The sequence below is a fragment of the Vombatus ursinus genome, unplaced genomic scaffold, assembly GCF_900497805.2.
Source record: "Vombatus ursinus unplaced genomic scaffold, bare-nosed wombat genome assembly UNPS02004533.1, whole genome shotgun sequence".
In the NCBI taxonomy this organism is placed as follows: Eukaryota; Metazoa; Chordata; class Mammalia; order Diprotodontia; family Vombatidae; genus Vombatus; species Vombatus ursinus.
In genome coordinates, this window is record NW_020944311.1 from 1,464,333 (window position 1) to 1,490,362 (window position 26,030).

A 26,030-nucleotide genomic window follows, 5' to 3' on the forward strand; every position below is an offset into this window, starting at 1 on the left:
GTAACTAGCATTTGATGGGAAGAAGCCAAACAAGGTAGTCTTAGCTGAGGACTAGTGACCAGGGAAGTGGCTTTTGGTTTTGAGCCAAAATCATGTCCCAATACCAGCAATATTTAGGAGGGCAGAAAGATAACATTATAGTCCAACACCCCTCTCAGAAACTGGAAGAAAGAACACCCACCTTGTGGTCCTTCTATTGCAGGAATTTGCCTTGGAGAGGACTGGACAAGATTCCAGAAATTTCCATCAATGCCCCTTTTCATCACCATCGAGACAACCCATGCAGCCATGAATACCTTGCACACATAGCTTACGAGGATGTGGATAGTTTGACAGTCCCATCTTTTGATCACTTATCTATTGGAAAATGGGTTTTAGTGCAACATGTTTCAGTCAATTCTCTATGCATCTTGGACATCAGAATTGAGACAGATAATTGAGGTGAAGGTTTTTCCCCTGGTCAGTACTTGCTCCATTTCTTTGAGGCATATTGTTTTTGTTTTTCTAAGGGCTTTTTAATTTTATGTAATGCAAATGGTCCATTTTATCTTATATGATAACCTCTATCCTGCGTTTGGTTATGGATTTTCCTCCCATGGATAGTTGTAAAGGGAACCTCCTTTCAGTCTCTGAAATCTTCCAAATGCTCTAACTTGTACTATTTCATATTCTAGATCCGTTTGGAGCTTGTTGTGATGCCTAGAATAAGGTGCTTTTGGAAACCGAACTGCTTTGCCGATTTTCTAGACAGTTCTCATCAACCAGAGAGTTCTGCCTGCAGACGTGTTTGTTTTGAGGCCACTGCGTTTCATTATTCCTGGGTCTTACTCAGCAGTCGTGTGCCCTTGATCTACTTTTCGATTTTGTAAGTAGTATCAAGTACTTATGGTGACCAACACTTTTTAATACAGTTTGAGATTGAGTAATACTATGTTGCCTTGGCTCCTACTCTTTATCATTGCCCTGGGGGATTCTCAAATGTTTGTTCTCAAAAATGGATGTTTTTGTCAAGTTCTATGAAGTAGATTTTTGATAGTTCGCTAGAGCATTAAATCTTTGGAGGCAGTGGTGTGCCCTATCTTGCTGCCATATAGGAAAAACAATCATTCCTTATGGAAATACAGACGAATATCCCAGAGAGGACCATGGAGAAGCACAGGCTTCACCACACAACCGACAAGGAACTCTGAGCATCCTCAACAATAAGAGAAGATGGGACTTTTCTATACAGGAGCAACCTCTTAGTGTATCTGCTTCACACTTTGAGAGGATGACCAGAAAGAGCACTAGCCCACCTTTGATGAGACCCTGTTCCCACTTTCTCCTCCCTTCTTGAGCCACAGAGTTGCTCGAGCCAGGAGATGTGTGTCTCCTGATTCCTACCATCCCACTGCCTTCCTTCTTCCTGCCTAAGCAGCTTTCTAAAACTATCATGTCCCACTCCACCCCCAAAATATTAATTTGTTAACAAAGGAATGCAGTCTCTTATTCAAGAACTATTAAGACAATTCTTCCTCTTTTCTCCCTGATTCTTTGGACCCCCTGAGATGCTTTACTTGTCATTTTGTTCTCTTTCCATACCAGGTGAAAGTTGCTGATGCCAAACCCTAGTTGTATAAAAGCTTGCATTTTTTTGCTTGATCTTTTTCTTGCCGTCTCTACTTACTTAACTTTCTTCTTTTTCTTTCAGTTGTTGATCTTGGGTTTTCAAATGTATGGTTCAACTCGTTTTTGTAAGTGGTCTGAATTTTTCCCCTTTGCATAAAAACCATTTTTTATGGATGATTAGGAAATTTTAAGGAAATTTTTCAGGAAAATTTTTAGGAATTTTATTTTTGGAAGCATGGTACAGTGGAGAGGATGCTGGGTTTGGGAGCCAGAGAAGCTGGTTCTCCCTACTTTCAGTCAGTCAATAATTTTTAGGAATTTTTTTTAAGGAAATGCTTTAGAGTATAGAATTGTTTTTGCCTTTGCTTTTCAGAATATCATATTTCATTTTTGCCTTCAATTTCTCATAGCTGAGGAATAGTCTTGTGTGATTCTGACTGATTTTACTTGGTATATGAAGGCTTTTCTTTTGACTGATCATAATAGCTGTCATCTACTGTTTGGGGTCTCTGTTTTGGTTCACAGCATACCTTGGTGAGGTCAGTTTTAGATTTCTGTCTGGCTAGCTTGTGTACAGGGGAAAGAGTACTGGGGTTAGAGTCAGAAGACCTGGATTCACGTCTCATCTCTGCCACTTACTCCCCATGTGGCCTTGAGAAAGTCAGTTAACTTCTATGGGCCTAAGTTTATTCAACTGTAAAATGGAGAGAGAGGACTAGATGGCTTGGAGATCTAGGTCTGTGATCTGAAATTAAGCTTCTCTTTCCATTATTTCTTGGCAATCTTCCTGAATTATTTCCTGAAGTTTGATATTTAGACTTCATTTCCTCATGTTTCTGTGGAAGATCTATAATTCTTATGTCTTTTTTTTTGTTTTGTTTTGGTGAGGCAATTGGGGTTAAGTGACTCGCCTAGGGTCACACAGCTGGTAAATGTTATATATCTGAGGATGAATTTGAACTCAGGTCCTCCTGACTCCAGGGCTGGTGCTCTATTCACTGCTGTACCACCTAGATGTATCCTTCATTTCTGCTCTGCAGTTCTGTAAATCCAAATTGGTCATTCTCTTTTTCATTCTACTTACTGTCTTGGAACAGTTCTGGCATGTGCTCTTTTGTTTCACTCATGTCTTCTCTGAGAGTTCTACTTTCTGTGCTACATTCCGCCCTTACTTTCTAGTTCCGTGATTGTTCTTTTGAACTATTTTGGGAGCTCCTTTCAGGTGCTCCATTGTCATTTCTTGAAGAAAAGGAGTCTGGAAAGAATTCATTGTCGGCCTGTCTCCTTTGAAGATTTTGAAAACTATTTCTTTCCCTCCATAATATTTGTTCAATGTATTGGTTTTGGATGCATAGTACAGTGGAGAGGATGCTGGATTTGGAGCCAGAGAAGCTGGTTCTCCCTACTTTCAGTTAGTCAATAAGCATTTATTAAGCACCTACTGTGTACCAAGCATTATACTGAGCGCTGGAGTACCAACCTGCCCTCAAGGAGCTCACAGTCTAATGGGGGAGACAACAAACAAACAAATACATACAAAGCAAGCTCCAGACAGGATAAATAGGAAATAATTAACAGAGGGAAGGTACTGGCACGAAGAGGGATTAGGCAAAGTTTCCTGTAGAAGGGGAGATTTTAGTTGGGATTTGAAGGAAGTCAGGGAAGCTGAGGAAGGACTAGGAACAACCAGAGAAAATGCCCCGAGGAGAGAGATGGAGTGTTTTGTTGTGGAGCAGCCAGGAGGCAGGGGTCACTGAAGCAAAGAGTATGTGTTGGGGAGTGAGGTGGAAGATAGCAGGGAGTGGGTTAAGAAGGGCTTCAGTGGCCAAACAACGTTTTAATTTTGCTCCTACAGGCACTTAATAACCTGGGGTGAGTCATTTAATCTCTCTGGGCCTTAGATTCTTAATCTGTAAAATGAGGTCAGAAGAGATGCCTTCCAGTTCTAAATCTGGGGTCCCAGGGCCCTCTTTACCCTCATATGGTTTCTTTTACCAGAAACATTTGTTGATTGTTGACTGTTGACTGTTGAGGTTTCATTTTTTCTTCTCATTGTAATCCTCTTCCCTTTTGTCATAGATATGGCTGGCACAGACTTCAAACCCAAGTTGATCCCTTCTTCCCTTTCCGTCAGGGCCCAGGATGCAGGGTGCTTTCACTCAGCACTGGGGCCAGGCTAGGGCTAGGGAAGTATACAGAGGTAGGCGTGCTTTTGTTCCTGCTAAGAGGCTGTTCTCTAAAACTTGGTATAGGGGGATGTAGGGAGCCTGAGCAGTGAACGCAGGAGGCCTCACTTCTAGAATGTTCTGCACCCATGCTGGAGAATGGGGGAGAAAAAAAAAAGTCCAGAAAGTCAGGTGGGAAGCCCAGAGAGGAAGGAAGGAGTGAACAAGACTGGCCTGGGCATCTTCCTTAAAATGCAGGTGCTGGGAGAAACTGACCAAGCAGAAGGTACTGCAAGGGCAGCAGGATCTTCCGGGGAAAGGAGGGTACTAGGTCATGGTGGAGAAAAGTCCAGAATGTTAGGAAGTAGAAGATTGACATCCACCAGAACAAACCCTAACCTAGGCGATGATGACCTCAACAGCAAATGTGGATTGAGTCCCGATTATGTAAAGGCAGCTAGGTGGTGCAGTGGGGAGGGCACAGGGCCTGGAGTTAGGACAGTTCAACTCTGGCCTCAGACACTAACTGGGTGACCCTGGAGGAGTCACTTCACCCTGTTTGTCTCAGTTTCTTCATCTGTAAAATGAGTTGGAGAAGAAAATGGCAAACTACCCTAGTATCTCTGCCAAGAAAACCCCAAATGGGGTCACAGAGAATTGGACACAAGTGAAATGACCATTACTCTAGGTGCCCCAAAACACACCTGTTTTTCCAAAGCTGAAAAGTGTACAAGAATCCAGTGAATCCTCCTCAGTCAGAAGTTACTGATTGGTGCTCTTTACCTTCAGACAAGGGAAGGGGAAGGCTCCAAGTAGTGTTTCTACTGTCATGATTGTTCCCTAGTGTTTAGAGGAACTCTATGCCTTTGAATGGGAGTGGGGAAAGACGGAGCTGTAACTAGCCAAGTAGGCTAGCAGGGCTTTGACCCAAGCCCTTGGCAACGAACAGGGTTAAGGGCCGGGGCTCTGCTCTATCACTTGGTAGCTCTGTGATCTTGGGCAAGCCTCCAGCCTCTACCTTGGCTTCATGTCCACCCCCTCCTACCTTCCCTTCTCCCCGGCTCTCGTTCCCCACGGTGAGGAGATCCCTAGTTGTGGCTAGGGAGCAACACTCTTCTGTGCTGTTAGCAATGTAATGATTCTATCCCACTGTTTTGGAAAATGGACTTCTTTTTTCAGGATATCATTCAATATTTGATGACTCAATTGTTAGGGACAAAAAAATGCAGTCTGGGATGCCTGACAGTAGCAAAATTCAAAAGGGGGAAAACTGGGGGAGAGGTGCATGAGGGTAGGCATTGCTGCCTATATTTTCCCCTTGAATTCTGAGAATTGTTTGGGACTGAGAGAAGGCAGCCCAATTAAGCAGCTTTTATTTCTTTGAATCCCAGACCACGTGCGTGCGTTCCGTGGGCTTCAGCACATGTATTAATATGTGTGTTTGTGTGCATGAACACTGTCACATGTAAGGCAGAAAGACAGGGAACCGAGTCACAAGTTGTCGGGGCTAAAAAATCCCGTCTTGTTTTCCCATGGGTTTGGTGTGGGATGCCACCCCCGTCCCCACCCTCAAGCCTAACCCCCTCGGTGCACCCTCATAATTCATCCGCCTACTACTCCCAGCCCATCAGATTGTTTCTTGACTGCAGCCTGCTCAGAGAGCTCAGTGTGTGCTGGATGAAGCCAAGGCTTCCACACACTCCCCCCACATGACTGCGACCACTATGTCCTGACCTTGAGAATTGTAAGCAAATGTTTCTGGTTTACACTGCTGCATGTTGCTCTTTGGCTGAGCAGAGCACAAAGAGAGCTCTTTCAGTGTAGATAAAGGAGGGTTATGATATGTGGGAGAACAGAGAACAAAGGGCTCTCTCTATGAGGAGTTTCTAAGAGCTTGGATCAGTCTCAGAGGACATGGCCAAGGCCAGGGGGTTGGAGAACATGACTTCCTTGGGAACCAAGGACAAAAGCTTCCTCCTGTATTAGCACCCCAAATCAAGGCTGTCACAGACAAGGTCAAGCACCCAAAAAGCATCTCTTCTCGTGACTTTGTCTTGAAGTGGCCCAAACAACTTGGCCTAGAAGATTTTTAGCTGCAGGTTCAATAAAAACCATTTCAGAGGAAAGTCCCCTGAGGTCTGTCCTGTCTTACCCCAATTCCTCCTGATTGACAGATTGATCCATAAATTCCTCTCCTACCACATTCTTTCCCGGCTAGGCCATTGAGGCCTTAGGCAAAGGTGCTTGAGAGGTAAGGTGGTAGTAGGGGCAGAGAGTCTACCATTAATATGAAAAGGCAATTCTTAGTTGGGGGGAGAGGAGGAAGACCAGTATCAGAGTATTGGCCTTTACTAGATTTGTGAGGAAGCTCAGGTAACATTTTGTGTAAGCTAAGAACACTTGGTCTCGTTTGGCCTGCCCTGGCCAGAACTCTTGCTATGGAATCATCCCCCTGCTTGCCACCAAAAAACCATTCCACAGGCTTGTTTCAGGGTAAACCAACACTAGGGCTGTTCATCAGCTACCATACGTATGAGGGTGCCAAACAAAACTACTCACTCAGACAACTTCATTTGATTGAGAACAATTTTAATTTATTTTCTTTAATTTTATAAAATTCATCTTGTAAGAAGGCTCTAAAGATTTTATCCTTTATATATGTTAAAGTTGAAATTCTAAATCAGCAATGAAGAAGATACTTTCAGTCGATTAAATACTGTGTGTGGGTATATAAATGTGTGTGGGGGTGTATACATATGAGGGAAGTTGAGGAAAGGTTGGTTATTAAGTTAAATCAAAAGAAAACTCAAGGCCTAGACTACTTTTACTTTCCTTGATCTTGATTGGTTTCTTACTAAATCTTTTCCCTCCCCTCCCCCACACAGCTTATCTAATCTTGTTTGAAGAAATGTGTTGTCCTTTTGAAGAGATCTCACATATCCATGAATACTGCCGAAGCTACTTGGGAAAATTAAAAAAAAAAAAAAAAAAAAAGGAAGGACGCAATCTTGCAATAAGAGCTACAGTCCTGCACCAAATAAACAAAATCCAAGCAGAAAAAGAAAGGAAGAGAGGATGAATCTGCCCGAGCTGGCTGCCCAACTTCCAGATGCCTTCCTCTCTGGCCCTTTTGCCTTTAGAAAGGCACTTCACGTGACTTTCATGAGGGAGAGCATGCTCTTCTGTTTAGCTGCACTCTCTGTCTCTTTCTCTCCCCCACTTCGCTCTCCCTCCCTCTCTCAAATACCATAGGACAGTACTAAATCACATCTTCCCTCCCTGGCTCGAAAGAATGACCCAGTTGGTTCTTCAAATGGAGTTTTGTTTTGCATAGTGCAAAAGGGCAGCTTAGCAATGTTCTTAACCAAAGGCCCCGCCTGTAGCCTTGCATTTTGCACAGAGATGGCCATATTTCAATAGTACTCAGGATGGTTTCTGTCCCTTTTCCCATAAAAGAAAAACAACCTTAATAGTCAAACAATTATCCTGCAGCTCTTGCAGGCACGAGATCAAAGTTGTAAAGAATGAGAAAATAATGGGAAATGTGACATTTCCTCCAGTCAGAAACAAATCAAGATCTTCAAGCCACTGACTGGTTACCAGACAAACACCACCCCAGGAAAAGAGCACCATTGTGAAGGTATGACCAAGTGGAGGGCATCGTACACAGCTGGTTAATGGGGTAGGGGTGGGGTGGGGAGGCATGCAGAGGCATGGAATCCAAAGAGTCAGCCGGTGGCTAGAAGAGGGACATCTTAGGTTGAACCATCAGTCCGTTGCTCTCTTTGGATTAGTGTCTCTCATGCAAACGGGTGTTCTTCTCTACTCCTTGGAAACCACAGGGTTGTCATGGTAGCTATACTATTATCACGGTTATTTAGTGATAAGATGCTAAGAGCTTAATGTTGCTGTTTCCTATCAATGTGTAAGGCTGAGGGTCCCCTCATCTACACAGATGCCATGTTCCCTTATGCTATAAGTAGGGTTGGATGAGTTAAGGCTTAAATATTCCATCATATCAGGGTCAATGCTCTCTTTTCATAGCTGAAAGATCCTTGCTCTGACCCTCTTCTCCCAGCTGCAGTAGGCAGATTTGGGCAAATTTTCACATGTTTACAGGGGCAATCCTCCCTTCTCAAATGGTAGGAAGAAGAGAGGAGAGAGGGCTCCATTGTATAGAACAAGGAGATCACTGGCCCCTATATAGGGTGATGAGAAACTGATTTCTCCCTCTCTCTCTCTCTCTCTCTCTCTCTCTCTCCTTTTTTCCCATCAATGGAAGGGCCTTGGTGATTTGAAGGCACCACCTGGTCCTTGGGAGATGCTTAAAAAATTGAACACTTCTTTGTACCAGGAAGTCGAGTTCTTTGCCATTTCCCATTTCTAGCAGGAAGAGTTGGAAAGGCCAATGCTTAACAGAGGGACAGAAGGGAGATGACAGAGAATGGCCTCCAGCATGGAGTCTCTCCTTTCTTGTTATACTTGTTGATTATGAGGAGGGCCAGTCAGCACTGCAGGCAGAGAGTTAAGATGGGAGATGCAGCATTGCCGGGCCGTGTGGTTAGATCCCGGCTGTTAGAGAAAGAAAGGGGACTCTGGGGAAGTGCTGCCTTGGACATTAGAACTTGGTGCCTCGGCCCATGAGTTTCAGGACGGCAAAGTTGTACGTGGCAGCAATCATGAAAGTGAGCTGTGAAAAATAAGAAAGAGCGTGAATCATCAGGAAAACTCTCTGTTTTACCCAAAACAATGTGGCTAGTCCTTTTTCCTGCAGATTCGGCTAGGCACCTTCTCTGACTGGCTTCCTTTAAGTGGCCGGGTCGCATGTATTCAAAGCATAGTGGAAAGAGCACTGGACTTGAACCCAGCTCTTCTGACTAAGAGGTCCAGCTCTCTGCTTTGTTAGTAGGAGCAAGTTAATGAATCTTTCTGGGCCTCTTTTTTAAAACAGCAATACTATCGATACTATTGATGTCAGATGACTGTAGCAAGATGGAGAGAGTGACAGTCGGGCCTCTTTGCTTCCCTATGGGAAACGGCTCCACCTCTCGCCTAAGCCTGACATCCTAGCAAGTGTTCAGTGGAGGCCCACCAGCAGCCACTTCCTCTGAACTGAACCTGAGCGCTCCTCCAGACCTCCTGGCCCTTCCCAGCCGTCCTCTTTCTCATTCCCATCCGCTTTTCCTGACTTGATACCAGTTATCAGACTGAAGCAGCCCAGAGCACACAGCTCATTGTATTCTAGCAGTGTCTTCTGGCCACGGCTGTCTCCTGGGGCCAATAGGACATCTCTTCCTGCCTTCAGGCAGGGTCATTACCTAAGCTAGTCCAGGACATTTGCCAAGATAACAGCAAAGGCTTAAAACTCACCAGGGAAACCAGGGTGGCTGCAGCCCCGACGAAGGCCGCAATAAACAGGTGGAAGGTCATTTGGAACTGCAAGGAAACAGCCAGCATTGAACGCCAGGAAAGCAGTACGTGGACGGCCTGGTGTCGGCTCACATGTGCATTCTGTATCCCCAACTACATGGGGACCTTTTTGAGGACATGCACTGAGCCTTCTTTGCTTTCCCCTGCAGAGTGTCCTAGGGTGCCTAACGCTCTCCTAAAAATCCCTTCATCATCCCAAACCAGCAGCTCTTTGCCTACTAGGCATGCCCATGAGCCCGCTTCCTTCCTCCCTGGGAATTACCCCTCTTCTACTTCTTCTGAGTATAGCACCTCTGTCTCCCAGCAGGGATTAAGAAGAGAATCTTGATTTATTCTTAAAATAAAATAAAAATTCTTAAAAGAAAGTTTGGACTGGCTTTGCAAAACCTGTGAACAAAACCGCATAGAGCTTTTTGTCTTTTCCCCAGAAGAAAAGCAGCAAGTTCCTTCTCCCCAAAAAGTGCTTCAGGTCCTTTCCCTTGAGCCATTTTGGCCCCTGGGCCCAGCCTTCCTCAAAGATGTCGATTGCTCCGGGGCAAGGGGGTGGGGGGAGGGAAGGGAAATCAACTTAGCCCAAGCCTGGAGTGACTCAGATGAGCCCATGGTGCCATTGCTGAGAATGCCCTGTGCTGACGGTCACAGGCAGGAGCCCTCGATGCCAGTAACCTCCACGGGCCACTCACCTCCGCAGTTTTACAGATGGACAGAAGGTTGGAGCCGCACACTTTTCCAGGGAAAGCATTCCAGGGGAGGACACCTGTGCAAGACAAATATGAGTCATGGTCCACTCAATGGGGGTCTGGAACCCAAAGAAAGTCTTCTTGCAGACATCAGTGCTCTTCCTAGGAAGATGAAGATCTTAGGTGCCCTGCCCCAAAAGGTGAATGCTCCATTGGAAGTCTGTAGGGCCTAGGGGCCAATTTGCTGTGGAAATAGCCATATCCTTCAGCAGTAAGACCAGGCTAGAAAAGTCCCACTATCTCCAAGGAAGGCCTACCCTAGGGAGAAAATTACTCAGGCTTCAATTTACTTGGTAAGGATGAAAAAAAAAAAAAGATGAAAATCAAGCCTGCAGAGAGATGAATCTGCCTTCTGGGGATGTTTTAATCAGCATTAAACCCAGGCAAGCAAATTCCCCTTGTCTCTACTTATCTGTGTCTATGTTGTATAAGCTTCCTAAGGGGAGGGACTGTCTTACTTTAGTGTCTTATACCTAGTAGATGCTAAATAAACGCTTGTTGAATTGTCTTTTCTCTGGCTTAGTGGTGCCATGTTTTAGATAGAGCCAGATGACCCATCCTCCTCCATGCCCTTGGGGACTGCTGCCTTCCCCCCCCTCCCAGGTTTCATGTCTTGACTACCAGGCTCCCCAGTCCACCAGGTTCTACTTGCCATACATTCTGGCATCAGCACAGAGACTGCCTATGCTGGCTGAGGTCTTGCTGGGGAAGGCAATGGATTGGCAGGTTGTCCAGGTGTTGAAGTATATGTAGACAGGCACAGCAGAGCAGGCAAACACCAGCAGCCAGACAATTGTCAGGGCATAGGTGATGCCCACGAACTAGAAAAAACAACCCAAATGACCAAGAAAGGGAGGTTACCATGAGGAAGCACTTGAAATCAGACTCGCGAGCCTGGAGATCCCTGAGTGGTGTGTGCCAGACACCAGAGATCGCCAACAATTGAAATATGAGAAGATGGCATGGGACAGTTATCTCCCTGGGGACCCTGGGTTAGAGAGGTGTGAAAGTTAGTTCCTGGGCAGAGAAGGTACAAAAACCCCAAAGCAGGTCTCAAAAGAAAGCTGTGCCCCATCTCTCTCCTGCCTTAGGCTGAGCCTGGAAAACATTCCCAGTTGGGAACTCTTCTGGCCCCAAACAGAACCCAAAGCCAATCGCAGATTGAAGCTGGGGCTCACAGACAACTTTTCTGAGCCATGTGCTGGCGGCTGGGGGGTAGTAGCTCCTTAGAGTATTGATGGAGAACATGGGGACCACCCCCGGCCTTAGCAGGGGACTGTTACAGACTCCCTGTGTGGAGCAATCTAATCTAGTACAACCCCTTTGAGGGCCTGAGAAGCAGGCTGGGAGGCCAGGCCTGCCCGGCTTCTGACTCCTGCTAATCATTTCATTGCCACAACTCTTTCTCCAGTCATATCACGGACACCTCAGCATAACTCTAGCAGATGTGAAATTGAGCCAGTCTAAGGCTAGTGCTTCATTGAGCCTCTCTGAGAAAATGGCTTCTTAGCCTAGGAGGAAAAAGAGCATGCCAGCAGAGGACTTAGAAATGTCATGCTTGAGCAATCACTTCCCAAGACCACCTTGTCCTTTTAGAAACTGATTTTGCCAGGGGCCCGTTGGAAAAGGAGGCTGAGCTGGCTGGGCACCGCGTTCTTCCAGACCCTGTTGCTCCAGAGTGGCCACCCTCCCAGGCCTCAACAGCTGGCCCCTGCAGAGGGCCCAGTGTCGGGCTGGAACGAGGCCACAAACTCACCCCAAACGATCCCAACCCCTTGTTATTCCCACAAAACCCTGATGATGATCACCTTGTCGGGATGTCCTAGCCATTTTCCCAAACAATGACACACCCTGTCCAAAGAGTGAGCTTGATGTTGGCCTCTGGAACCCCTCCCCTTCGGGCCCCCTGTTACCGTAGCGCTCAGGCCCTTGCCGCAGATGGTGGTCTTGTAGTCGCCAAAAATCTGTCGGACAGCACCAGTGGTGTAAAAACCCTCAGCCAACAGGAGGGCCCCATAAAGGAAGAAGAAAGAGGCGGTGCCGTAAATGACATACTGGAAGGCATGGATCCTGGAGTAACAGACACAGAAAGGGTAGGGGAGGAAAAGCCTTGTTATTCAGGGTCCAGCTCTTCCTTTGCAAAACAAAGTGCTTGACGATGTTTCGAAATGCTCTTTAGAAGGATCCCTGTCTGCTCCCCCTCCCCAGCGGAAAAGATGGAGAAAGAGAGCATGTCCACAGTGGCACACACACACACCCCAGCTCCAGCCCACTGGCCATCCTCACTTACCCTGTATTCCCAAGTACCTGGGCGCTACTCTCCTTGTCCTAACCCTTCTGGGATGCTACCTCAAAAGGAGACAGGACAGGAGGTGAGCTAGAGGTGAAGAAAGAGGATGAATGGAGTAGGTATCTAACTTGTTTTAACATCACCCAGAAAGGACACAAGGAAGCTTGGGGGAAAGATGCTTAGTCCTGGGCCTGAGCCCCAAGGGCAGCAGCCAACGTGCCTCCCCTGAGTCCACCATACCTACCCTGATGGAAGGTCCAACTCAATCATATTCACCACACCTAGCAGAAGTTAGACAGAAAATACATGAGCAAACAGAAGGTAGGTGGGCAGTCTGCTCTTTTCTGAGCTTGAGAGTTCTTCCTCAGGAGGAGCTGGAAAGGGGTCAGCCCCCAGAAAGAAGGCTCAAGAGATCCCGTCTTGCTGAGCATCAAGTCCCTGATGGTACATCAGGGGCTAAATCTAACAGCCAGTTCTGGCCACAGTTGGGGTGGGGAGGAAGGGCGCAGAACAGATCTCCAGGGAGGACAAAAGGAAGGTACTTACACATTCATGAGATACTCATAGTCTTGGTAGTTTTTGGAAAAGTAGGTCTCAATCAACTTTTCTGTGCCAGTCAGTGCTTCATGTCCACAGCCACAGAACAGGGCCACCCCAAAGAAACACAGCCCAGTGGCCACCAAGGAAGCAAAAGGTGCCCCGACCATACATCTTGCACAGCACTCTAACAAGCCTAAGCGAGAGGGGAGAAAGAAAGTAAGGGTTTGGGGCAACTATGATCACACCGCAAAACCACCCCATCCTCATACTCATAAACTCCGTTGAGTAGCTACATCAAGTCCCCAGGCTAGATCCAGAAATCCCAGACTCAGTCAGTGCTCTGGAATCGGCAAGGGACTGACCCCTGTTTTATCTCAGGCTCAAAAATATGGTTGCACCTGCTGCTTGAGTACTGGCCGAACAAATTGCAGCAGATGAAGAATTCGGAGAAGCTTGGGAAGACTCATATGTACTAAAGCAAAACAAAGTAAGTTGAACTCAAAAAACAACATGCAAAACTTCAACAATGTAAAGGAAAGCACTAAAGAAGACATCAGAGCTTAGCTCAACATGTTGACCAATGACTCCAGAAAACGAATGCACAGATAGACCTCCTTCCTCTCAGTGGAGGGCTGGTGGACTTTAGGCCAGAATGAGACAAGGGAAGTGACAACTTTTCCCTGAAAGTCCAAAAAATGTATTCGTCAAATACTACAAAAGGAAACCAGGCCTAGAAAGACCCACAAGAAATCAAGATGAACCTGGGGGAGATTCAATCTATGCAGCCTCTCCTTTCGGTTCCCTTGCTTTATTTTTCTGTTCCATCAGTAAGGACTTTGTGAGCAATTCTGGTATATCCTGCCCTCAAAAAGCTTCTGCCCTTCAAAAAGCGACTCCAACTAGATCCTCGACAATATAAGGTGCTACATAGACGGTAAAGACAAAGGCTCCAGGAGCTCTGAGTGAGTGGCTTGGTCCCTTTGGGCTAAATGGAGGAATTATAATGTAAGCTGAGCTTGGAGAGATGGGTCATAAAAAGAATCATCCATGCTCCTGGTTGCTTGTTCTCACTGTGCCACAGAGGGGTAAAGAATAGATGAAAACTGAACAGTTAGTGAGGTTTCAGGGAGGGGCTTCATTTCAGCTCAAACATCCATTAAATACCCACTGTGTGTCAGATACTGTGCTAGGCACACAAAACCAAAGAGCAAGCAGCCCCTGACCTTCAGGAGTTCCCATGGGGAGTGGGGATTGAGTTTGAACCAAGGTCCATCTCTCTTCACACCCAGCACTCTCTTTCCATCCATCCCTCCTTCTCACCATGGTGCATGGTTGGCATTACCTGGATTAGGGAGCTGCATGAACCTAGAATGAGTTTACTCAGGATAATATCTGTGTTCTCTTAGCTTAGGAATATGGGAGATGGTCCAAGGAGGTAGAAATGACTACCAGGGGAGAAGATGACACTGGCAAATGTAAACAGCGTATTACTGTCTCCAGGCCTAATGATTTCTTTAAATTTTGCATGGCCACTTTGTTCCTTGTATCCTAGCTTGGCCGATCTCAGCAGCCAATGGACCACATTGTGATCCTATCCAAGCAGCTATAAAGAGACTTTATAAGAAGGCAATAAAGTGTGAACTGCCTTTCTGTGATGAGGAGAATATCCCAAGGGAAGGGAAGCAGGTGTCTTGAAAGTGCCAACAGTCCCCGATGGAGCTAAGATTCCAAACCAAGTCTCCTGACCCAACCAGAGTAGCGTGTGCTTGTGACTCAATGTAGGAAAGAGCTTGCCCCCAGTCACTGCCCCCATCATCCAGAGAGCTGCTAAAAAGAAGAGGCCAAGCAGAGGCCAAGCGGGGAACCAAATGGCTCGGAAAGCCTGTGACCCACAAAATGTCTAGGGTCAGGGCCTGGGATGGGCCTCCTCTTCATAGGACCCCTAAAAGGCAGAAGGAAATAACGTGACTGACTGCTCCTTCCCCATTTATCCAAGGGGAGAAATCCATCTAAACACTTTTTTTCCCTGTCATATTTTGCAGAGCATTGGACTTGGAGTCAGGAAGAGCAAAGTTCAAATCATGCTTCAAGTGTTAGGGTGCCTTGCTATTTAAAACAAATAAGCCTGTTCTGGATCCCTTTATAAAGTGAAGAAAATGTATCTATTTGGTCAGCTTGGAATGTTCATGTGAGGGCTTTTCTTAAAGCAAAGTCTACCTGGAAAGAAGGAACCCATTGCTGGATTTCCTTCAGACCCAGAGCCTTTTCTTTTCAGCCCTGGCCATAGGGACACAAAATGATAATTGGCACAGTCCAGTTGGAAACTTCAGTGGAAATCTGAAGCCTGGTGAGATTGCCTTCACTCACTGAGCAAGCATAGAATCACTGTGATCCTTGGAATGTCAGTCCCAGGTAGGGCTAAGAGTTAAAAAGAGACTGGCAGAGTTAAAAAGCACCTCTGATATCCCTGAGTCCAATGTCTTCAGTAGAGAGAGTAAGCAGAGACTCAGAGAGTTAAATAGGTAAATTCTACTTCCTACCACTCATCGGCCCTGCAGCACTGGCTTGGACCTCAGAGCATACCAAAGAGTAGGCTGTGCATGGCTAATGGGGAAATATGTTTTGCATGACTTCATATGTATAATGAGTATTGCATTTCTTGCCTTCTCAATGGGTAGGGGAAGCCAGTGGAAGGAGGGAGAGAATTTGAAACTGAAAATAAGAATTAAATTACATTTTTAAAAAAGCCCACATATTAACACCAAAACCCAACCCAAACAGAAGTCAGCGGTCATATTAGCAATAAAATCAGGTTCCTTGACTACAATGACTATGTCAGGCTTGTTGTGAGGATCAAATGAGATCATGTGTATAAAGTCCTTTGCACACCTTAAACGGTTAAATACACGTGAGATTATTATTATCATTATCATTATCTTTATTGCAGGTGGTAGTGGTAGTGGTAGTAGTGGTAGTGGTAGTGATGGTAGTAGTAGTAGTAGTAGTAGTAGTAGTAGTAGTAGTAGTAGTAGTAGTAGTAGCATCAGAGGATTCAGCCTCTGGGCAAAGTGACTATTTCACTCAACCATATACTTCAGATATCTACAAAAGTGATACAGATCAGGAATCCTCTCTGTCTATACCATCCTTAACTAGTGTTTATCCAGCCTCTACCTAAAGGTGTTCAGAGCTCAATACTTTTTGAAGCAGTGCATTGTACTTAAGGTTGGAAGTTTGGGCTTTCTACTATTAAGATTAAAACCCACCTTCCTGTCACTTTTACCCATGGTTCCTAGTTCTTCCCTCCAGGACCAAACTGCCTAAGTCTAATTCTATCTGAACTGCTACACAACGAACAGGGCCAAAAGAACTGCATCTACAATGTCCACAGGACTGTGAAAGGAAAACCACGGCAGGACATTGGAACTCAGATCCAGCATTGACCTGAATGGGGCATGCTTCACACCTCTCAGCTCCAGAGGAGTCACTGGCAGATGATGGAGGCATTTGCTGTCATCCACCATCCGTGTGTCTGCTTTGCTCAACTGTATACTTCTCAGTTATGGGAGGTGAGGGACTGAGGGAGGCAAGTCATTTTTTATAGCAATGTAAAAATAAAATAAAACACTTTCAAAAAGTCCAATTCTTATCTTTCTTCCATGTGACAGCTGTCATGCCCACCCGACCCCTCAAGTCTCCTCTTCCTTTTCCAGGCTAAACATTCCCAGTTCATTTAACTATTCAACCAATTCTTCTCTGGCCTGTGTGTCCTCACTCTTCCGGCTTCCCTCCTTCGGCCATCGTCTAGGTTGTTAATGGCCCTTCTAAGATGTGGTGCCCAAAACTGACCATTGAACTCTACTGAGATCTGAACAGTGTTGATACCAGTGTCATGTCACTGCTGGGAATGGAGGCCAAGTTTAGCCAGCAAGAACTTTCCAAAAGAGAGCTTTGACAGGCCTGGGCCTACACAAATGTGTAAGAGTGACAGAGAGATGGTGCCTCTTAGCACAGCCCCTGAAATGAGTCTTCTGCCTTTGGGAGTGAAGGAAAGGTACATTCCTTATTCCCAAGCAGTCCTAATTCTTTTTCGTTCTGAGTTGAGAAGAGGAAATTTTGAGGTAGACAGTGTTGATGTTTTCCTTCTGTGTCTCCAACTCTGCCTCTTCCTCCCTGTTCTCTCTCATCCTAATCTCTTCTCCTAAAGAAGGGCCCTTCAATTCTAGGAGGGGTCAGTGACCCCACTACTCCCTTCTCACCCTGGCACAAGGTCAGGACTTAGAGCACTCCACAATTTCCAGGACAAAGGAGCTTTATTGTACCAGGGCCACCTCTCCCCAACCTCCTTAGGACTCTGCTGCTAGGGGTTGAGGGTGGGAGGAGCGATAGGTAACAATAAAAGGACTCTCTGGTGAGTGGAGGGTTAAGGGTGCCACCCACAGCAACCACCAGCCACTGTCCAGGCTGCCCCAAATAGGGCAGGGCCATATAGTAAAAGCCAGTGGGACCAAAGCTCTGCCCCGCCCCAAGCCTAGCACATTTGCTCTGAATGTGTATGCCCCTCCAAATAGCTGGAAGACTTTCCTTTGGGATGCTCCTAGCTCCAGCAAAGGCTGGGGAAGTGGGGAAGGGAGGTGCTTGGCTTGCCAACTGCTTCTCTGTCCTCCTTTAATCCTGCATTTCCCTAGACCTCAAGCACCTTAGCATACCTCTCTTGGTACCTCATTTGCAGCTGAAAACAAAGGGAGAGAAAAGCAGAAGTTTCAGCAAGAAAAATCTAATGTCAAGGCTAAAATAAACAGCCCTGGATAAATCTGTTGCTTGTTAGCTAGAAACAGCTCCTCGATAATATGGAAACCCAACTAAGGACAGACACAGATTAGTCATTAGCACTGGGATCAGCACTAGGATCAGGGACAGCACCAGGACCAGCACCAACACCAGCACCAGCATCAGCACCAGGACCAGTGAAGTGAAAATCAGTGTTTGCAACAAGGTCATTTGCTCCAACAGCCACAATCGGCAACTTTGTCTCCTGGGGCAAGCAACCGGAAAGCACCCTCAAAAGCAACTCTGTAGTTCATAGTATGAAAATCAAAAGGAAGTAATTAAAGCAAAGTCAGGTGGGGGCAAGGGGCTTAGTTACTCCACTGGCATCAATGTTGCTGAAGGAATCTGTGTGAGAGCTCTTCGACAGGGCCCAGAAACTTCGAGCAAACAGCCCCAATAGCCCCGCCCTAGTTATGTCTCCAAACCTCAGACCCCACATAGGAAACGCCAGGAATATGGGCACCTGGAATGCACATGGCAATCCAAGGTCCCCTTACAGCTAAGGCTGACATCGGCTCTCCTTACGGAGTCTGGTTAAATGAGATCCGATAGGCATATGTCGATATTTACAGTGCAGAAGGTCAAATGGTTTGCTTGCATCTAGGAGAGGCACATGTTCTCCGTTTTAGAATCTTTTATTGTCAAGAACATATTGGCCTTCAGAGTTTTCAGGAGAAACTATTTGACATCCACAGAGAGATGTCATAATCCCAGACTCCTCAGGATAATGCAATAAAACCTTTGACTACTGATATACTACTACTTATTCTCATTTTACAGATGAGGAAACCGAGGCTCAGAAGGTCATTCAGCACACATTTAGGGTTAGGGATTCCAGAGATGGAATTTTAATCTAAGTCTTTCTTGATTCCCAGTCCCCCATACTTTCTGCTACATGAAAACATCTTGGCACAACACAAAGTGCCCTGGACCTGAAGATGGGGACAATAATGATTGTATTACCTACATCCTAATATCATTTGGAAAAAAAAATCCTTTACAAACTTTAGAACAAGATTTAAATGTGTTATGGTGAAAAACAGTAATAGTTGAGAAGACTCTGACAAGAATCCATGAAGAAAATAAATGATGCATCCTGGTGCCTGCCCTCAAGGAGCTGATAGTCTTGGGAAGGCATCGTGGTACAGCGGAAAGAGTGCTAGGCTTGGAACCCAAGAACTGGATTCCAATTCTGGCCCTGCCACTTACTACCTTGTGTGACCTTAGACAAATGTAAATGTACTACTACATCTGCTTCAAGGGGATCGGGCTTGGGGTTGAAGCATGGCCAGTGCCTGAGGTCAGGTAATGAGCCTCACTAGGAAGCTTAGCCATGCCCCTTCTTCTTGGGGTCTTAGGTCTTCTCATCGGTAAATAAGACAGTCGGACCAGGTGATCATCCACAGCACCTGAAGTTCTGCCACTTGATGACCACTAGAGGAACCTGTCTCCTTTTGGGGTAGCAGCATCTGGACCATCCTGCCACTCCTTGAGCACCATGGTTGGAAGGCAGAAGTAAGAACACGGTCCAGAGAACACTCAGCCAAACCCATCTGCTCTGGCGCTGCTGAACTGGGAGACCCTGACCAAATCCAAATGTCTCTGAGCCTGTTTCCTCCTCTGTAAGGAGGGAAGGATGCATGCCATCCTTGGAACAGGCTCCACTCCCAATAGGTTTGGGTCCAGGGCCCAAGTCCCCACTCCAGGTCCCACCCTCCCCTGCCCCCCAAAAGTCTAGAAGCACTGGGTTTCTGGCTGCCAATACCTTCAGAAAGGCAAACCATTTTCTCGGTTTCCTGCCTCATAGGACCCAAGAACGTAGGGAGTGAAAGGAACCTTAAAGAACACTGTTCTAGTCCAACCCCCTCATTCAGATGGAGAACCTGAAGCCAAGATGGGGAGTGATCTGCCAAAAATGCTGCAAGGTGGGAATTGGACCTACATCGATCCTCTGACTCTCATTCCAGGGCTCTTCCCATGCCCCCCTCCCTTCTGGGATGAGAATCCTCTCCCCACCCCCTCAACTGCTCTTTCTGGTGCTCTCCTGCTGTCTATCCCAGAGTTCATTGCTCACCTAGCTTTGGTGGGGAGGAGGGCAGAGAAGGGACAAAAGGGGCTCCCGAATGCATAGTTTGCTATCTCAGGAACAGATTGGTTAAGTTAGAACACGTTCATTTGATCCCTGATATCACTCGAGCAACCTCGGGGTTGCTGATGGAGCTCAGTTTGTCCCCTGGTGGTCTGGGCTGTTGGGCTGAGCCATGAGCGCTGTCCTTCAGACTCTTCTCTTGGGCCCCCTGCACACATACTGAGCCAGCCCAAACTTCCTCCTCAGTAAACAGCAGCTCTTCAAGTGAAGCAGAAGATGTCTGGTTACCAGGGTAACAGTCACTGTTCTCAGGCAACAGTCTTTAGTCTTAAAGGCTGGACTCCAGGAGCCAAAGTTTTGTTGCTCCAAAAGGGATGATTAGTTACCAAAAAATGGAATGTGGCACTCCTCTGGGTTTCTTCTGCCCCGTGGTTCTTATCAATGTCCCCCACCAAAGCCAAATCATAAGGACCTGTCATTGATGCCTCCCCAAACCCCATCCCTGCAGCCTTCTTGGGGGCCAGGGCAGACACGGCATTCTGCAGTATCATGGTTACAAGCTGGCTGGGGTCACAGTCCTCATTGGGCTCTCATATTCCCCATCTACCAGATAGGTGGGAGCCGATGAACGTGGCCCATCGCCGAGCCAGGTTCCAGGACGCTTAGCCCCTCCTTTTGGCAGTACCCTCTAGCTGAGGCCATGTTGTCTTGCTGAAATCCAGAGCCAGTGCCTGGCTGGCAAGAAGGCATCGCATCTCTGTTTCACTCCTCTCCTCACCCTCATCCCTTCCTATCTGGAGCCTGAGCTGCTCACCACTTCCCTGTACCCTCTTCCCTGGCCCATATGGCAAATGCTTGGCTTCTCCAGGGAATGGAGCCCAGCATCCCACTGCCTCCAGAGGACGTTTCCTCAGACTGACCTTCCTCTGGTGACCACATTTCTCTGATGCTAACACCTAGAGTACTCCAAGAGGTTGTTCTGGAAGGGCTCAAGCACCCCAGGGAGGCGGAGCTAGCCTCCAAGTCAAGCCCTCATGTGCTTGTATAATACAGCTTTTAAAGAACTTTCCCATTTACTGCTTTGCATAAGACCTTTGATAACCTATTAAGGGGTCAGAGCAATGATTATTATCTCCATTTTCTAAGTGAGGAAACTAACGTCTAGGTAGAAGCAATCTGGTGCCTAAGAATCATCATAGCCCACATTTAGGCAGCACCTCAAGGTTGGCAAAGCACTTACACACAAATTAGCTCTCTTGAGTCTCACAACTCTGAGAGGGAGGTGCCATTATTAGCCCCATTATACAGAGGAGAAAAACCAAGGCTCAGGGAAGTTAAGGGGCTTGCCCAGAGTGTCAGAAGTAGGATTCAAACCCTGGTCCTCTCCAACTCCAGCCTCATTTCCAGTGTACCACATCATGGGGCTGAAAGGTCATCTAAGCTAATTCCTTCATTTTACAGCTAGGGGAAGCCAAGGCAGAGATCTGAGGCAGTAAGGGACTTTAGAAATCAGGACATCCAAACACTTTCTTTTACAGGGGGCCACTGAGGCCCAGACAGTGACTTGACCAAGATGACACAGTTAATGAGTGACAGAATTGGGGGCTCCTGACTCCTCTGCCAGCCCTCTTTCTATTACACCCCACTACCAGAACAAGACTGCAAAAAGATGCCTCTGTACACTGAGACATCTAGGTGGTTCAATGGATAGAGCACTGGGCCTGGAGTCAGGAAGACCAGAGTTCAAATTCAGCCTCAGACACTTACTAGCTGTGTGATCCTGGACAAATCACTTTTCTTCTATCTGCCTCAGTTTTCTCATCTGCAAAATGGGGATAATAACACCTACCTCCCAGGACTTTTATGAGGCTCAAACAGGATCATATTTGTAAACTGGCACTTAGCACAATGCCTGGCACATAGTTAGGCACTATGTTCCCTCTCTTCCCACCCTGCAGGAAGGATTAGGAAGGACATGGATGCCCATCTTACTGAGACCTTATTGGCCTTACTGGGACTAGAGACCCAAGGGTCACTGGAGCTGCATGTGGATGGAACCTCTTTCCTGTAGAAGCAATTGAGATTTTCAGGCAAAGCCTGCATTTTTGCAGGAGCAAAGTGAACTCTCTGGTGGAGGCCACTTTGGTTGCCAGATGGGTTGGGATACCTGTACCCCAAAGACCCTGCTTAGGAGGGAAGGTGCCAGAGGATGACACCCCCCGGGCTTCTCGGTGGGTCTAGGACCTGGCAGCAAAGCCTCCGGGCCTTTAATCTACCAACCCATGAAGAGATGACAGAGCCCATCAGCTGAGGGACAGCTTCCAGCAGGCTCTGAGCCTGGTACCACAGGAGGGGCCATGCTCTGTGGACCAGGAGAGACCGGAAGGAGAGGCCCAGGCACCACTAAGGTCTTAAAGTGATGGAGAAGGAAGAAGATGGAGACAAATGCAGACAGGCAGAGGGAGAAAGGCAAATCTGTCCTCCCTGGCTGGAGAACTCTGGCCGGGGGGCTGGCGGGTTCTCCAGCAGGGTTCTGAAATGAGGAGAGCTAAGGTAGCATGCACTCACCACCCTCAGGGAAAGGAGTCACTAACATACAAAAGCAAATGCTCTGATCCCAGAATCACTAGAAACCCAATGCTCCCATCCTAGAATTAAAAAGCCCTGAGGGCACCCCGACCTGCCCTGAGCACCTGAGCAGACTTTCCTGAGTCTGTGGCTGAAGTTCTTGGCAAACTCACCCATGGCTTTGGGACTCCGGACTCCAACTAGGGTTGGCGGCTTCTCCCGCTTTGGGGCTGACTTGGTTCAGCGAGAAGAATCCTGGCTGCTCTCTCCTCTCCTTCCTCAGCCCTTTACTTTTTCACTCTGAATATCTTTGGCCTCTTCTCCAGCAAAGAAAAGGGCTTTCTGATTGACAGCCAATCCCCTTAAAGGGACAGGCCTCCTTTCCTCCACCTCTTCCTCCTCCCTCCTGCTCCCTCTCCTCCCCTCCCCCCCCCTACCCCGGGATGCTCCCTTCTCTTAGGACTTGTTGTGTTTTCACTTTCCCCCCCTAGCTGCCAGATTGGATTTTGTTTCCCTTTCGTTGCTGCCACTGTGGTTTTCCACTCTTCCTCAGTAACATCAAAAATTGTGGCTTGGGGGTTGCCAAAAGGGAGATTATTCTGGTAGCCAGATGAACGAAAGGAGGGGAGATGGCACTGGGGAATGGGGTGGGGTTCCAAAGATAAGCGGCTCAAGACCAAGCTTGAGACCAAGATGCAACTGGAAAATGGTTGATTACCTTGCCCCAAAAGAGCAATCACTCAACAAGTAAACACCTACTGTGTGCTGGGCATATAAAGGCCAAGAATGGAATAGAGCTTGCCCTCAAGGAGCTCCCACTCTAATGAAAGCCCTTACCCAGGTAGGAGGAAGGAAAAGGAAGGAAAAGGGGCCCCCAGTCTGTGTCTGAGAGAGACAGACAGGAAGCAAAGGGAAGAGACAAGGAAGTGCCAGGAAGCCCCTCCCGGCCTTCAGAGCCACGTACTGTGCTGGACCCTGGGGAAACAGACACAGAAAGGAAACGGACTCTGACCTCAAGGAACCCACATTCTACTGTGCTTGTGGGCAACCAGGTCAATATAAAAATCTATACCAAGCAATCTGCCTGGCAGAGGGAGAGCTTTAACAACAGGAAGAATCAGAAAAAGGCTCTAGTAGGTGAGCTGAGGCTTGAGAGGAACCAGGAATAAAAGGAGAATTCTAAATATGGGGCACAGCCTGGGCAAAGGTACGGAGACAGGAGATAATGGAATTCTAGGTACCAGGAATAGCAAGTAAGAGTTGAGTTTGGAGGTGGGGGAAGGAGACAGTCCATATGAAATGAGTCAGGAAAGATAGTTTGGAGCTAGACTGAAGAGCTGGAAATGCTAAACAGGAGAGGGAGGTGGTATTGTATCCTGGAGGGAATAGGGGGCCACTGAAACCTCTCGAGTGAAGGAGTGACATGGTCAGACTTGTCAGGCACGTGCTTTAGAAATGGAAGTTTGGCAACTATGTGGAAGCCCGGCTAGAGAGGGGAGAGGCTGGAGGCAGGGAAACCATTTGGAAGGCTACTGCAATGGTTTGGGCACAAGCAGTGAGAGCCTGGTATAGAGTGATGGACCTCTAAGTGAAGAGAAGGGGACAGATACCCAAGGGAGAAGTGACCGTGCTTGGCCACAGATGGTAGGGGAGTTCCCGGAGTGCTTGGTGTCCAGCGTGGGGTAGTAGTAATCTCTGCCGGCTTTCTGGAGGCGATTCTTAACAAGCCCTCCTCTCTTTTGGGAGCCTTTGGCAAGCCAGGCACCTGCCCATTGCCAGGGGTGGACAGGTACTGGCCGAGAGGCTGGCTGTGGGGAGGAGCCCATTAGCTGGGCCCTTTCTCATGCAGCCTACCTCAGTGGAGGGGAAGGGGGAGGGTGCAAAGGGGACATTCTCTGGCTCCCTTCCCTCGCACTCGCTGTTGCTCCGATCTCATGACCACTTCGGGAAGTTCGTGATGTTCTTCTTGCATTCCTGCTGGGTGCAGAATGAACTTTCTGAGGGCTGGGGTTAGGGATGGGCTGGCATGGGTCCAGACAGGCCATGTCCTGGGGACCGGCCTTAGAGCTGGAAGGGACTTCCAACCCTCTCATTTTACAGAGGGAGAAATGAAGGCCCAGTGGGGTGAAATCACTTACCCGAGCTTGCGTGCTTTGGATCAAACCCAGCCTCCAGTTTCCAGCTCAGTGTTCTGGTTCTGTTCCCATGCAGAGGACAAAGCCGGGAAGCCCGGAAGCTCACACAGTCACCCCCAAAGGACGCTGGGCCTGCTGAGCCTCAGCCCAGCCCTCTAGCCACCAACCAGACTCTACTGCTTAGGTGGGGGGGTGCATCCTGAGAGCCTAGGGTTGCTTGGTTTCTGCTCCCAAGGAGCTTTCATTCTCTCCTGGGGAGGGGGGGAATGATGGAGCCTGCTTGGTAGTGTAGAGACCTCAGTTCAAATCTAGCCCTATCTCCCTGGGGCGTCCGGGGCCGGTATTTAGTAAACCTGTGCTGAGTTGCCCTGGATGATTTGGATGGGGGTGGGGAGGATTCTCCATTAGTCATTCTTAGTCTGGAAGCTTGTAAATAGGGCAAAGATCAGCAAATAGGACTGGAACCAGGCCTGCTTGGAAGAAGACAAGATAAATGCCAATGAAATCGTGTACCCCGATTTCCGGACCGTATTTTCCCATTTCACACCGTCATCTGGCGTCATCTCAGGATGGCCTCCTGTCTGCGCTCTGGATTTGGGGCCCAGCAGGCCTACAGAAGGAGCCAGCACAGTCACAGAAATGTCGAGCAAGTGGAACACGGCCACGTGAGCTGGTAAGTGGAACACGGCCACGTGAGCTGGCAAGTGAAGGGCTCTTCCCAGCTCTGCCCCAGCCACCTGAGGTCCCTTTGGCAAGGCTCTCCAGAGCCCAGCTGGGCTCCCCAGCACTCCCCAGGTAGCCCTGCAGAGGGCAGTGCCAGCCTTCTCGGCAGCTGCCTGATGCCCGGAGCAGTGGGTGCCTCTGGAACAATGGACGCTTGTGTCACAAGTGGTAAACAATTTGCTTCATGCTATGCTGAGGCTAACTGATAGGATCTGGGCACCTAGAATAGCAGCTGGTGTTGGGCCACAGGCCTCCCTTCCAAGGAGCTTTCTTTCCACTGCTACCCTGTGGGAGGCTCCAGGCTCTACTCAGGGCTCCCCACTGGCCTGATCTCCCAGCAAGGTCGCAGGAGGCAGGCTCTCCTAGCCCACCACAAAGGTCCAAGGGCCCAGGAGAGGTGCTCAACCATTGTGGAGGCCAAAGAGGCCAATGGGGGGGGGGGGATCCCAGACTCAAAGATCCAGAGTTGGAAGGGACGCTGGAGACTATCAAGTCTAACCTCTTCATTTTACAGATAAGGAGACTGAGGTCCATAAAGGTTTAGTGACTTGCCCAAGGTCATACAAATTGTAAGGAGCAGAGGCAAGATTAGAACCTGGCTTTTCAGACTCTGGAGTCAGGAGGGAGGCCTAATTTCAGCTGAGAGGAAATTGAAATCCATCATCTCCATAGGGTTCTTTAATGTTGGGAAATATTTCTTGGACTGATAACGACAGGAAGAGATGGGATACTTTGTATGCTTGTTCTAAGCCTAGAGGCAGAAGCTTGGTCATCTGGCAACATACTGTGTCTGAACATTATGTCTTGGGCTTCCTACACCTCATGCCTCCCCATGTCAGCTGGCTCAGCTCTGCCTGGTCCCAGGGCTAAGTCTGGCCAGGTTGCGAAGGAGCTGTTTGTGGGGGAGGGAGT

The 26,030-nt window shown here is 47.7% G+C and overlaps 1 protein-coding gene across 2 annotated transcripts; it reads right to left on the reverse strand.

Moving 5' to 3' along the window:
• Positions 1-6,345: 6,345 nt before the first annotated feature.
• On the reverse strand, positions 6,346-22,641 carry PLP1 (proteolipid protein 1). Of its 2 annotated transcripts, none has more exons than XM_027837382.1 (7): positions 22,434-22,641; positions 12,780-12,966; positions 11,752-12,013; positions 10,596-10,764; positions 9,887-9,960; positions 9,144-9,209; positions 6,346-8,463 (listed from the first exon to the last, which is right to left on the reverse strand). In XM_027837382.1, exons 1-7 carry the CDS (start codon positions 22,435-22,437, stop codon positions 8,392-8,394), a joined length of 834 nt encoding a protein of 277 aa, XP_027693183.1. In that variant the 5' UTR covers positions 22,438-22,641; the 3' UTR covers positions 6,346-8,391. The 2 variants fall into 2 exon arrangements, with proteins under 2 accessions (XP_027693183.1, XP_027693186.1); XM_027837385.1 differs by having other exon boundaries at positions 11,857-12,013; positions 22,434-22,637.
• Positions 22,642-26,030: the final 3,389 nt, after the last annotated feature.